Here is a 14,643-nt window from a genome sequence, read left to right on the forward strand (position 1 = left end):
GAACTATAGTCACCATTACTAGCCAGCCTCCGCCCAGTACCCTGCCCTGAACTATAGTCACCATTACTAGCCGGCCTCCTCCCAGTACCCTGCCCTGAACTATAGTCACCATTACTAGCCAGTCTCCGCCCAGTACCCTGTCCTGAACTATAGTCACCATTACTAGCCGGTCTCCGCCCAGTACCCTGTCCTGAACTATAGTCACCATTACTAGCCGGCCTCCACCCAGTACCCTGTCCTGAACTATAGTCACCATTACTAGCCGGCCTCCTCCCAGTACCCTGCACTGAACTATAGTCACCATTACTAGCCAGCTACCACCCAGTACCCTGTCCTGAACTATAGTCACCATTACTAGCTGGCCTCCGCCCAGTACCCTGTCCTGAACTATAGTCAATATTACTAGCCGGCCTCCGCCCAGTACCCTGCCCTGAACTATAGTCACCATTACTAGCCTCCGCCCAGTACCCTGTCCTGAACTACAGTCACCATTACTAGGCTCCGCCCAGTACCCTGCATTGAACTATAGTCACCATTACTAGCCTCCGCCCAGTACCCTGTCCTGAACTATAGATACCATTACTAGCCAGTCTCCACCCAGTACCCTGTCCTGAACTATAGTCACCATTACTAGCCGGCCTCCGCCCAGTACCCTGCCCTGAACTATAGTCACCATTACTAGCCGGCCTCCGCCCAGTACCCTGCCCCGAACTATAGTCACCATTACTAGCCAGCCTCCACCCAGTACCCTGCCCTGAACTTTAGTCACCATTACTAGCCGGACCCCGCCCAGTACCCTGTCCTGAACTATAGTCACCATTACTAGCCGGCCTCCTCCCAGTACCCTGCACTGAACTACAGTCACCATTACTAGCCGGCTACCACCCAGTACCCTGCCCTGAGCTATAGTCACCATTACTAGCCGGCCTCCGCCCAGTACTCTGCCTTGAACTATAGTCACCATTACTAGCCGGTCTCCGCCCAGTACCCTGTCCTGAAAAATAGTCACCATTACTAGCCGGTCTCCGCCCAGTACCCTGTCCTGAACTATAGTCACCATTACTAGCCGGACTCCGCCCAGTACCCTGTCCTGAACTATAGTCACCATTACTAGCCAGCCTCCGCCAAGTACCCTGCCCTGAACTATAGTCACCATTACTAGCCGGCCTCCGCCCAGTACCCTGTCCTGAACTATAGTCACCATTACTAGCCGGCCTCCGCCCAGTACCCTGCCCTGAACTATAGTCACCATTACTAGCCGGCCTCCACCCAGTACCCTGCCCTGAACTATAGTCACCATTACCAGCCGGCCTCCGCCCAGTACCCTGTACTGAACTATAGTCACCATTACTAGCAGGCCTCCGCCCAGTACCCTGCCCTGAACTTTAGTCACCATTACTAGCCGGCCTCCGCCCAGTACCCTGCCCTGAACTATAGACACCATTACTAGCCGGCCTCCGCCCAGTACTGTGTCCTGAACTATAGTCACCATTACTAGCCGGTCTCCGCCCAGTACCCTATCCTGAACTATAGACACCATTACTAGCCGGCCTCCACCCAGTACCCTGCATTGAACAATAGTCACCATTACTAGCCGGCTTCCGCCCAATACCCTGCCCTGAACTATAGTCACCATTACTAGCCGGCCTCCGCCCAGTACCCTGCCCTGAACTATAGTCACCATTACTAGCCGGCCTCCTCCCACTACCCTGCCCTGAACTATAGTCACCATTACTAGCCGGTCTCCGCCCAGTACCCTGTCCTGAACTACAGTCACCATTACTTGCCTCCGCCCAGTACCCTGTCCTGAACTATAGTCACCATTACTAGCCGGCCTCCGCCCAGTACCCTGCCCTGAACTATAGTCACCATTACTAGCCGGCCTTCGTCCAGTACTCTGTCCTGAACTATAGTCACCATTACTAGCCGGCCTCCACCCAGTACCCTGTCCTGAACTATGGTCACCATTACTAGCTGGCCTCCGCCCAGTACCCTGCCCTGAACTATAGTCACCATTACTAGCCGCCCTCCGCCCAGTACCCTGCCCTGAACTATAGTCACCATTACTAGCCGGCTACCACCCAGTATCCTGTTCTGAACTATAGACACCATTACTAGCCGGCCTCCGCCCAGTACCCTGTCCTGAACTATAGTCACCATTACTAGCCGGCCTCCTCCCAGTACCCTGCCCTGAACTATAGTCACCATTACTAGCCGGCTACCACAACAGTACCCTGACCTGAACTATAGACACCATTACTAGCCGGCCTCCTCCCAGTACCCTGCCCTGAACTATAGTCACCATTACTAGCCGGCCTCCACCTAGTACCCTGCCCTGAACTATAGTCACCATTACTAGCCAGCCTCCACCCAGTATCCTGTCCTGAACTATAGTCACCATTACTAGCCTCCGCCCAGTACCCTGTCCTGAACTATAGTCACCATTACTAGCCTCTGCCCAGTACCCTGTCCTGAACTATAGTCACCATTACTAGCCTCCGCCCAGTACCCTGTCCTGAACTATAGTCACCATTACTAGCCGGCCTCCACCCAGTATCCTGTCCTGAACTATAGTCACCATTACTAGCTTCCGCCCAGTACCCTGTCCTGAACTATAGTCACCATTACTAGCCGGCCTCCACCCGATACTCAACCCTGTACCTTAGATAACCTACGTGAATCGGCATCCCTGTGTTTTGAGAGTTTGACAGATGTTGCTCACGGTTTGAGCCAGAAAACAATAACTGATCAGATAAATTGAAACGTAAAACAACGTGCTGCACATAGAGAGCGTCCTCTTATTAATGGGACAGAGACACACGTAGGTTGTTCTGGATGTGTACTCCAGCACTTTGGATTTGAAATTATAAAATGACTATGAGGTTACAGTGCAGACCGTCAGTTTTCATTTGTGCCCAAGAGAAATTAATGGTAAATAATGTAGTCATTTTGGAGTCACTTTTATTGGAAACAAGAATAGAATATGTTTTCTAAACACATCTAACATTAACCTAATAGTCATTATATCATTTAAAATCCAAAGCGCTGGAGTACACATCCAAAAACGTGTCACTGTCCCAATAATTACAGAGGGCATAGTATAGGAAGAGCTTACATTTGAATGCTTTTGTTTATACGTTTTTGTGCCAATGAACTGAACATCGCCAAATGCGTCAGTAAAAAAACCAAAAAAACATTGCGCCTATTTTATGCAACCCTTGCTGTTAATACTGAGCTAAACTTTTGGAACAAGTTCACTTTCTCATCCATAGCCTCAGGTGCACTGTTTAGCTCACATACAAAATGTCTTCTCCTGCAAATCGCTAAAATATACTACTGATTAGCATCACACTTCTTCAATCCAAATATTATGGTGACACTAGACCAAAGACGGTTTGGTATGGGTTTAGAAACTTGGGAACCAAGGTGGAGTTATCGGCGTGGCCCGTATCACCTGGACATGTTGAATCACTATGTCTTCACGGCTAGAACAAAAAAACCTCCAGGCTTCCATAACTGTCAATTTATTGACAAAAAGAACGAATTACAGGGGTCAGGTTGGAGAAAGAACAAAAAAATAAGACTGAATTGTCCTCTGGATTAACTGACATTCTGGGGTAATAATGACATTATGAAATTAATTTCCAGAACTTTCCCAAAACCTTCTGTATTTGATAATTTTCCAAAACTTTTTCACGCCTGGAAAACACAATTTAAAAATGTCATGACTTTTCTAGACTTTTCATGACCGTACGAACCCTGTATCCATGTGGGGACCAAGCAATTACTGGTCAATAACACACCACAGCAGTAGGGTGCTGGTCAATAACACATCAGTACGGTGCTGGTCAATAACACACCACATCAGTACGCTGCTGGTCAATAACACATCAGTACGGTGCTGGTCAATAACACACCACATCAGTATGGTGCTGGTCAATAACACATCAGTATGGTGCTGGTCAATAACACACCACATCAGTACGGTGCTGGTCAATAACACACCACATCAGTACGCTGCTGGTCAATAACACATCAGTACGGTGCTGGTCAATAACACACCACATCAGTATGGTGCTGGTCAATAACACATCAGTATGGTGCTGGTCAATAACACACCACATCAGTACGGTGCTGGTCATTAACACACCACATCAGTACGGTGCTGGTCAATAACACATCAGTACGGTGCTGGTCAATAACACATCAGTACGGTGCTGGTCAATAACACATCAGTACAGTGCAGGTCAATAACACATCACATCAGTACGGTGCTGGTCATTAACACACCACATCAGTACGGTGCTGGTCAATAACACATCAGTACGGTGCTGGTCAATAATACACCACATCAGTACGGTGCTGGTCAATAACACATCAGTACGGTGCTGGTCAATAACACATCACATCAGTACGGTGCTGGTCATTAACACACCACATCAGTACGGTGCTGGTCAATAACACATCACATCAGTACGGTGCTGGTCAATAACATATCACATCAGTACGGTGCTGGTCAATAACACATCACATCAGTATGGTGCTGGTCAATAACACATCACATCAGTACGGTGCTGGTCAATAACACATCACATCAGTACGGTGCTGGTCTATAACACATCACATCAGTACGGTGCTGGTCATTAACACATCAGTACGGTGCTGGTCAATAACACATCACATCAGTACAGTACTGGTCAATAACACATCAGTACGGTGCTGGTCAATAACACACCACATCAGTACGGTGCTGGTCAATAACACATCACATCAGTACGGTGCTGGTCAATAACACACCACATCATTACGGTGCTGGTCAATAACACACCACATCAGTATGGTGCTGGTCAATAAAACATCACATCAGTACGGTGCTGGTAAATAACACATCACATCAGTACGATGCTGGTCAATAACACACCACATCAGTACGGTGCTGGTCAATAACACACCACATCAGTACAGTGCTGGTCAATAACACATCACATTAGTACGGTGCTGGTGAATAACACACCACATCAGTACAGTGCTGGTCAATAACACACCACATCAGTACGGTGCTGGTCAATAACACATCACATCAGTACGGTGCTGGTCAATAACACACCAAATCAGTACGGTGCTGGTCAATAACACATCAGTACGGTGCTGGTCAATAACACACCACATCAGTACGGTGCTGGTCAATAACACACCACATCAGTACGGTGCTAGTCAATAACACACCACATCAGTACGGTGCTGGTCAATAACACATCACATAAGTACGGTGCTGGTCAATAACACATCACATCAGTACGGTGCTGGTCAATAACACATCACATCAGTACGGTGCTGGTCAATAACACATCACATCAGTACGGTGCTGGTCAATAACACATCACATCAGTACGGTGCTGGTCAATAACACACCACATCAGTACGGTGCTGGTCAATAACACACCACATCAGTACGCTTCTGGTCAATAACACATCACATCAGTACGGTGCTGGTCAATAACACATCAGTACGGTGCTGGTCAATAACACATCACATCAGTACGGTGCTGGTCAATAACACATCAGTACGGTGCTGGTCAATAACACACCACATCAGTACGGTGCTGGTCAATAACGCATCACATCAGTTCAGTGCTGGTCAATAACACATCACATCAGTACGGTGCTAGTCAATAACACATCACATCAGTACGGTGCTGGTCAATAACACATCAAATCAGTACGGTGCTGGTTAATAACACATCACATCAGTACGGTGCTGGTCAATAACACATCACATCAGTACGGTGCTGGTCAATAACACACCACATCAGTACGGTGCTGGTCAATAACACACCACATCAGTACGGTGCTGGTCAATAACACACCACATCAGTACGGTGCTGGGAAATAACACATCACATCAGCACGGTGCTGGTCAATAACACACCACATCAGTACGGTGCTGGTCAATAACACACCACATCAGTACAGTGCTGGTCAATAACACACCACATCAGTACGGTGCTGGTCAATAACACACCACATCAGTACAGTGCTGGTCAATAACACACCACATCAGTACGGTGCTGGTCAATAACACATCACATCAGTACGGTGCTGGTCAATAACACATCACATCAGTACGGTGCTGGTCAATAACACATCACATCAGTACGGTGCTGGTCAATAACACATCACATCAGTACGGTGCTGGTCAATAACACATCACATCAGTACGGTGCTGGTCAATAACACATCACATCAGTACGGTGCTGGTCAATAACACATCACATCAGTACGGTGCTGGTCAATAACACACCACATCAGTACGGTGCTGGTCAATAACACATCACATCAGTACGGTGCTGGTCAATAACACATCACATCAGTACTATTACATTCACACAGAGACAAGCGCCTCACACAAACACATTCCCATTTCCTGTTTTCCCTCAGGTAGACTACCCGAGGTGTTAGGATGAGGTGTGTGCGTTTGTTTTTGTTGACAGTTCAATGAATGTTTCTCTGCAGTAATGTCTGCTGCAGTGGTAGAGCGGTTTGGCATCAACAAGAGGAGGGAGGAGGAGGAAGTGGAGAGAGGAAGTGGAGAGAGGAGAAGGAGGGAGGAAGAGGAGGGAGAGAAAGTGGAGAGAGGAGGAGGAGGGAGGAGGAGGAAATGGAGAGAGGAAGTGGAGAGAGGAGGTGGGAGGGAGAGGAAGTGTAGAGAGGAGGAGGAGAGAGGAAGAGGAAGTGGAGGGGGGAAGTGGAGACAGGAGGAGGAGGGAGGAAGAGGAAGTGGAGGGAGAAAGTTGGGAGAAGAGGAGGAGGACGGGGAGGAAGAGGAGGGAGGAGAAAGGGGAGGAGTAGGGAGGAAGAGGAGGTGGATAGAGAAGGAGAGAGGAAGAGGGAGGAGGAGGAAGTGGAGAAAAGAGGAGGGAGGAAGAGGGAGAAGGAAGTGGAGGGAGGAAGAGGGAGGAGAAGGAAGTGGAGGGAGGAAGAGGGAGGAGAGGGAAGTGGAGAAAGGAGGAGGGAGGAAGAGGGAGGAGAAGGAAGTGGAGGGAGGAAGAGGGAGGATGAGGTAGTGGAGAGAGGAGGAGGGAGGAGGAAGTGGTGAGAGGAAATGGAGAGAGGATGTGGAAGAGGAGGAATAATTGGAGGAGGAAGAGGATGATGAGAAAGAGGAGGAAGATGAAAGACAAGGAGGATGAGGAAGGATCAGAAAGGCTGAGGAGGAAGAGGAAGATGATGATGAGGAAGGATGACGAGAAAGAGGAGGATGATGAGGAAGGATGACGAGAAAGAGAAGGATGATGAGGAAGGATGAGTGGGAAGAGGAGGATGAGGAGGAAGGATGAGGGGGAAGAGGAGGATGATGAGGAAGGATGAGGAAGAAGGATGAGGAGGAAGGATGAGTGGGAAGAGGAGGATGATGAGGATGGATGAGGAGGAAAGATGATGAGGAAGGATGAGGAGGAAGGATGAGTGGGAAGAGAAGGATGAGGAGGAAGGATGAGGGGGAAGAGGAGGATGATGAGGAAGGATGAGGAGGAAGGATGACGAGAAAGAGGAGGATGATGAGGATGGATGAGGAGGAAGGATGAGTGGGAAGAAGAGGATGATGAGGAAGGATGAGTAGGAGGAAGAGGAGCTCACCTGAAGAACGTGACGAAGAACTGCACCAGATCCATGAAGTTACTGTGCTGAGAGAAGGCAATCTGAGGAGAGAAAGACAGCTTAGAGACAGACAAACTGGCTATAATTGGCATGACTGCATTCAATGTGTGAGTGTCTGTACGTGAGTGTGTGTGCGTGTCTGACAATGTGTCTGTCTGTCTGTGCTTGCCTGTGAGTGTGTGCTTGCCTTTGAGTGTGTGTTCTTGAGACCTTGTAAACACACACACACACACACACACACACACACACACACACACACACACACACACACACACACACACACACACACACACACACACACACACACACACACACACACACACACACACACACACACGGGGAAATGTAGTGTAATGTCCACAGCAACAATATGCTAAACTGTAGACTATAGACACACTAAACTAACACAGCAACATGATGCTAAACTGTAGACTATAGACACACTAAACTAACACAGCAACATGATGCTAAACTGTAGTCTATAGACACACTAAACTAACACAGCAACATGATGCTAAACTGAGTATATAGACACACTAAACTAACACAGCAACATGATGCTAAACTGTAGTCTATAGACACACTAAACTAACACAGCAACATGATGCTAAACTGTAGACTATAGACACACTAAACTAACACAGCAACATGATGCTAAACTGTAGACTATAGACACACTAAACTAACACAGCAACATGATGCTAAACTGTAGACTATAGACACACTAAACTAACACAGCAACATGATGCTAAACTGTAGACTATAGACACACTAAACTAACACAGCAACATGATGCTAAACTGTAGACTATAGACACACTAAATTAACACAGCAACATGATGCTAAACTGTGGACACACTAAACTAACACAGCAACATGATGATAAACTGTAGACTATAGACACACTAAACTAACACAGCAACATGATGCTAAACTGTAGACAAACCACCCTAACACAGCAACATGATGCTAAAATATAGACACACTAAACTATCACAGCAACATGATGCTAAACTGTAGACTATAGACACACTAAACTAACACAGCAACATGATGCTAAACTGTAGACTATAAACACACTAAACTAACACAGCAACATGATGATAAACTGTCGACAATAGACACACTAAACTAACACAGCAACATGATGCTAAACTGTAGACTATAGACACACTAAACTAACACAGCAACATGATACTAAACTGTAGACACACTAAACTAACACAGCAACATGATGATAAACTGTAGACTATAGACACACTAAACTAACACAGCAACATGATGCTAAACTGTAGACAAACCACCCTAACACAGCAACATGATGCTAAACTATAGACATACTAAACTAACACAGGAACATGATGCTAAACTGTAGACTATAGACACACTAAACTAACACAGCAACATGATGCTAAACTGTAGACTGTGGACAAACCAAACTAACACAGCAACATGATGCTAAACTGTAGACTATAGACACACTAAACTAACACAGCAACATGATGATAAACTGTAGACAATAGACACACTAAACTAACACAGCAACATGATGCTAAACTGTAGACTATAGACACACTAAACTAACACAGCAACATGATGCTAAACTGTAGACTATAGACACACTAAACTAACACAGCAACATGATGCTAAACTGTACACACACTAAACTAACACAGCAACATGATGATAAACTGTAGACTATAGACACACTAAACTAACACAGCAACATGATGCTAAACTGTAGACAAACCAAACAAACACAGCAACATGATGCTAAACTATAGACACACTAAACTAACACAGCAACATGATGCTAAACTGTAGACTATAGACACACTAAACTAACACAGCAACATGATGCTAAACTGTAGACTGTGGACAAACCAAACTAACACAGCAACATGATGCTAAACTGTAGACTATAGACACACTAAACTAACACAGCAACATGATGCTAAACTGTAGACACACTAAACTAACAGCAACATGATGCTAAACTGTAGACTATAGACACACTAAACTAACACATCAACATGATGCTAAACTGTAGACTATAGACACACTAAACTAACACAGCAACATTATGCTAAACTGTAGACACACTAAACTAACACAGCAACATGATGCTAAACTGTAGACTATAGACACACTAAACTAACACAGCAACATGATGCTAAACTGTAGACTATAAACACAGTAAACTAACACAGCAACATGATGATAAACTGTAGACAATAGACACACTAAACTAACACAGCAACATGATGCTAAACTGTAGACTATAGACACACTAAACTAACACAGCAACATGATGCTAAACTGTAGACACACTAAACTAACACAGCAACATGATGATAAACTGTAGACTATAGACACACTAAACTAACACAGCAACATGATGCTAAACTGTAGACAAACCAAACCAACACAGCAACATGATGCTAAACTATAGACACACTAAACTAACACAGCAACATGATGCTAAACTGTAGACTATAGACACACTAAACTAACACAGCAACATGATGCTAAACTGTAGACTATAGACACACTAAACTAACACAGCAACATGATGCTAAACTGTAGACACACTAAACTAACACAGCAACATGATGCTAAACTGTAGACTGTGGACAAACCAAACTAACACAGCAACATGATGCTAAACTGTAGACTATAGACACACTAAACTAACACAGCAACATGATGCTAAACTGTAGACACACTAAACTAACAGCAACATGATGCTAAACTGTAGACTATAGACACACTAAACTAACACATCAACATGATGCTAAACTGTAGACTATAGACACACTAAACTAACACAGCAACATTATGCTAAACTGTAGACACACTAAACTAACACAGCAACATGATGCTAAACTGTAGACTATAGACACACTAAACTAACACAGCAACATGATGCTAAACTGTAGACACACTAAACTAACACAGCAACATGATGATAAACTGTAGACTATAGACACACTAAACTAACACAGCAACATGATGCTAAACTGTAGACAAACCAAACCAACACAGCAACATGATGCTAAACTGTAGACTATAGACACACTAAACTAACACAGCAACATGATGCTAAACTGTAGACTATAGACACACTAAACTAACACAGCAACATGATGCTAAACTGTAGACTATAGACACACTAAACTAACACAGCAACATGATGATAAACTGTAGACTATAGACACACTAAACTAACACAGCAACATGATGCTAAACTGTAGACAAACCAAACAAACACAGCAACATGATGCTAAACTATAGACACACTAAACTAACACAGCAACATGATGCTAAACTGTAGACTGTGGACAAACCAAACTAACACAGCAACATGATGCTAAACTGTAGACTATAGACACACTAAACTAAAACAGCAACATGATGCTAAACTGTAGACACACTAAACTAACAGCAACATGATGCTAAACTGTAGACTATAGACACACTAAACTAACACATCAACATGATGCTAAACTGTAGACTATAGACACACTAAATTAACACAGCAACATTATGCTAAACTGTAGACACACTAAACTAACACAGCAACATGATGCTAAACTGTAGACTATAGACACACTAAACTAACACAGCAACATGATGCTAAACTGTAGTCTATAGACACACTAAACTAACACAGCAACATGATACTAAACTGTAGTCTATAGACACACTAAACTAACACAGCAACATGATGCTAAACTGAAGTCTATAGACACACTACACTAACACAGCAACATGATGCTAAACTGTAGACTATAGACACACTAAACTAACACAGCAACATGATGCTAAAATGTAGACTGTAGACACACTAAACTAACACAGCAACATGATGCTAAACTGTAGACTGTAGACACACTAAACTAACACAGCAACATGATGCTAAACTGTAGACTATAGACACACTAAACTAACACAGAAACATGATGATAAACTGTAGACTATAGACACACTAAACTAACACAGCAACATGATGCTAAACTGTAGACTATAGACACACTAAACTAACACAGCAACATGATGCTAAACTGTAGTCTATAGACACACTAAACTAACACAGCAACATGATGCTAAACTGTAGACTATAGACACACTAAACTAACACAGCAACATGATGCTAAACTGTAGACTATAGACACACTAAACTAACACAGCAACATGATGCTAAACTGTAGTCTATAGACATACTAAACTAACACAGCAACATGATGCAAAACTGTAGACTATAGACACACTAAACTAACACAGCAACATGATGCTAAACTGTAGACTATAGACACACTAAACTAACACAGCAACATGATGCTAAACTGTAGACTATAGACACACTAAACTAACACAGCAACATGATGATAAACTGTAGACTATAGACACACTAAACTAACACAGCAACATGATGATAAACTGTAGACTATAGACACACTAAACTAACACAGCAACATGATGCTAAACTGTAGACTATAGACACACTAAACTAACACAGCAACATGATGCTAAACTGTAGACTATAGACACACTAAACTAACACAGCAACATGATGCTAAACTGTAGACTATAAACACACTAAACTAACACAGCAACATGATGATAAACTGTAGATAATAGACAGACTAAACTAACACAGCAACATGATGCTAAACTGTAGACTATAGACACACTAAACTAACACAGCAACATGATGCTAAACTGTAGACACACTAAACTAACACAGCAACATGATGATAAACTGTAGACTATAGACACACTAAACTAACACAGCAACATGATGCTAAACTGTAGACAAACCACCCTAACACAGCAACATGATGCTAAACTATAGACACACTAAACTAACACAGCAACATGATGCTAAACTGTAGACTATAGACACACTAAACTAACACAGCAACATGATGCTAAACTGTAGACTGTGGACAAACCAAACTAACACAGCAACATGATGCTAAACTGTAGACTATAGACACACTAAACTAACACAGCAACATGATGCTAAACTGTAGACACACTAAACTAACAGCAACATGATGCTAAACTGTAGACTATAGACACACTAAACTAACACATCAACATGATGCTAAACTGTAGACTATAGACACACTAAACTAACACAGCAACATGATGCTAAACTGTAGACACACTAAACTAACACAGCAACATGATGATAAACTGTAGACTACAGACACACTAAACTAACACAGCAACATGATGCTAAACTGTAGACAAACCAAACCAACACAGCAACATGATGCTAAACTGTAGACTATAGACACACTAAACTAACACAGCAACATGATGCTAAACTGTAGACTATAGACACACTAAACTAACACAGCAACATGATGCTAAACTGTAGACTATAGACACACTAAACTAACACAGCAACATGATGCTAAACTGTACACACACTAAACTAACACAGCAACATGATGATAAACTGTAGACTATAGACACACTAAACTAACACAGCAACATGATGCTAAACTGTAGACAAACCAAACAAACACAGCAACATGATGCTAAACTATAGACACACTAAACTAACACAGCAACATGATGCTAAACTGTAGACTATAGACACACTAAACTAACACAGCAACATGATGCTAAACTGTAGACTATAGACAAACCAAACTAACACAGCAACATGATGCTAAACTATAGACTATAGACACACTAAACTAACACAGTAACATGATGCTAAACTGTAGACACACTAAACTAACACAGCAACATGATGCTAAACTGTAGACTATAGACACACTAAACTAACACAGCAACATGATGCTAAACTGTAGACAAACCACCCTAACACAGCAACATGATGCTAAACTATAGACACACTAAACTAACACAGCAACATGATGCTAAACTGTAGACTATAGACACACTAAACTAACACAGCAACATGATGCTAAACTGTAGACTGTGGACAAACCAAACTAACACAGCAACATGATGCTAAACTGTAGACTATAGACACACTAAACTAACACAGCAACATGATGCTAAACTGTAGACTATAGACACACTAAACTAACACAGAAACATGATGCTAAACTGTAGACTGTGGACAAACCAAACTAACACAGCAACATGATGCTAAACTGTAGACTATAGACACACTAAACTAACACAGCAACATGATGCTAAACTGTAGACACACTAAACTAACAGCAACATGATGCTAAAGTGTAGACTATAGACACACTAAACTAACACATCAACATGATGCTAAACTGTAGACTATAGACACACTAAACTAACACAGCAACATTATGCTAAACTGTAGACACACTAAACTAACACAGCAACATGATGCTAAACTGTAGACTATAGACACACTAAACTAACACAGCAACATGATGCTAAACTGTAGACACACTAAACTAACACAGCAACATGATGATAAACTGTAGACTATAGACACACTAAACTAACACAGCAACATGATGCTAAACTGTAGACAAACCAAACCAACACAGCAACATGATGCTAAACTGTAGACTATAGACACACTAAACTAACACAGCAACATGATGCTAAACTGTAGACTATAGACACACTAAACTAACACAGCAACATGATGCTAAACTGTAGACTATAGACACACTAAACTAACACAGCAACATGATGCTAAACTGTACACACACTAAACTAACACAGCAACATGATGATAAACTGTAGACTATAGACACACTAAACTAACACAGCAACATGATGCTAAACTGTAGACAAGCCAAACAAACACAGCAACATGATGCTAAACTATAGACACACTAAACTAACACAGCAACATGATGCTAAACTGTAGACTATAGACACACTAAACTAACACAGCAACATGATGCTAAACTGTAGACTGTGGACAAACCAAACTAACACAGCAACATGATGCTAAACTGTAGACACACTAAACTAACACAGCAACATGATGATAAACTGTAGACTACA

General features: G+C 43.0%; 1 protein-coding gene across 5 annotated transcripts in view; it reads right to left on the minus strand.

Annotated features, from left to right (window-relative positions):
* LOC106591480 (attractin) overlaps nt 1-14,643 on the minus strand; it is a 752,137-nt gene that overhangs the window by 133,952 nt on the left and 603,542 nt on the right. For all 5 annotated transcript variants that reach the window (XM_045723805.2, XM_045723804.2, XM_045723802.2 and 2 more), the window contains exon 25: nt 7,636-7,697. In XM_045723805.2, the coding sequence (XP_045579761.1) occupies nt 7,636-7,697 (62 nt within the window). The remainder of the gene's footprint in view (nt 1-7,635; nt 7,698-14,643) is intronic.

Source organism: Salmo salar, chromosome 09 (genome assembly GCF_965601325.2).
Source record: "Salmo salar chromosome 09, fSalSal1, whole genome shotgun sequence".
In the NCBI taxonomy this organism is placed as follows: domain Eukaryota; kingdom Metazoa; phylum Chordata; class Actinopteri; order Salmoniformes; family Salmonidae; genus Salmo; species Salmo salar.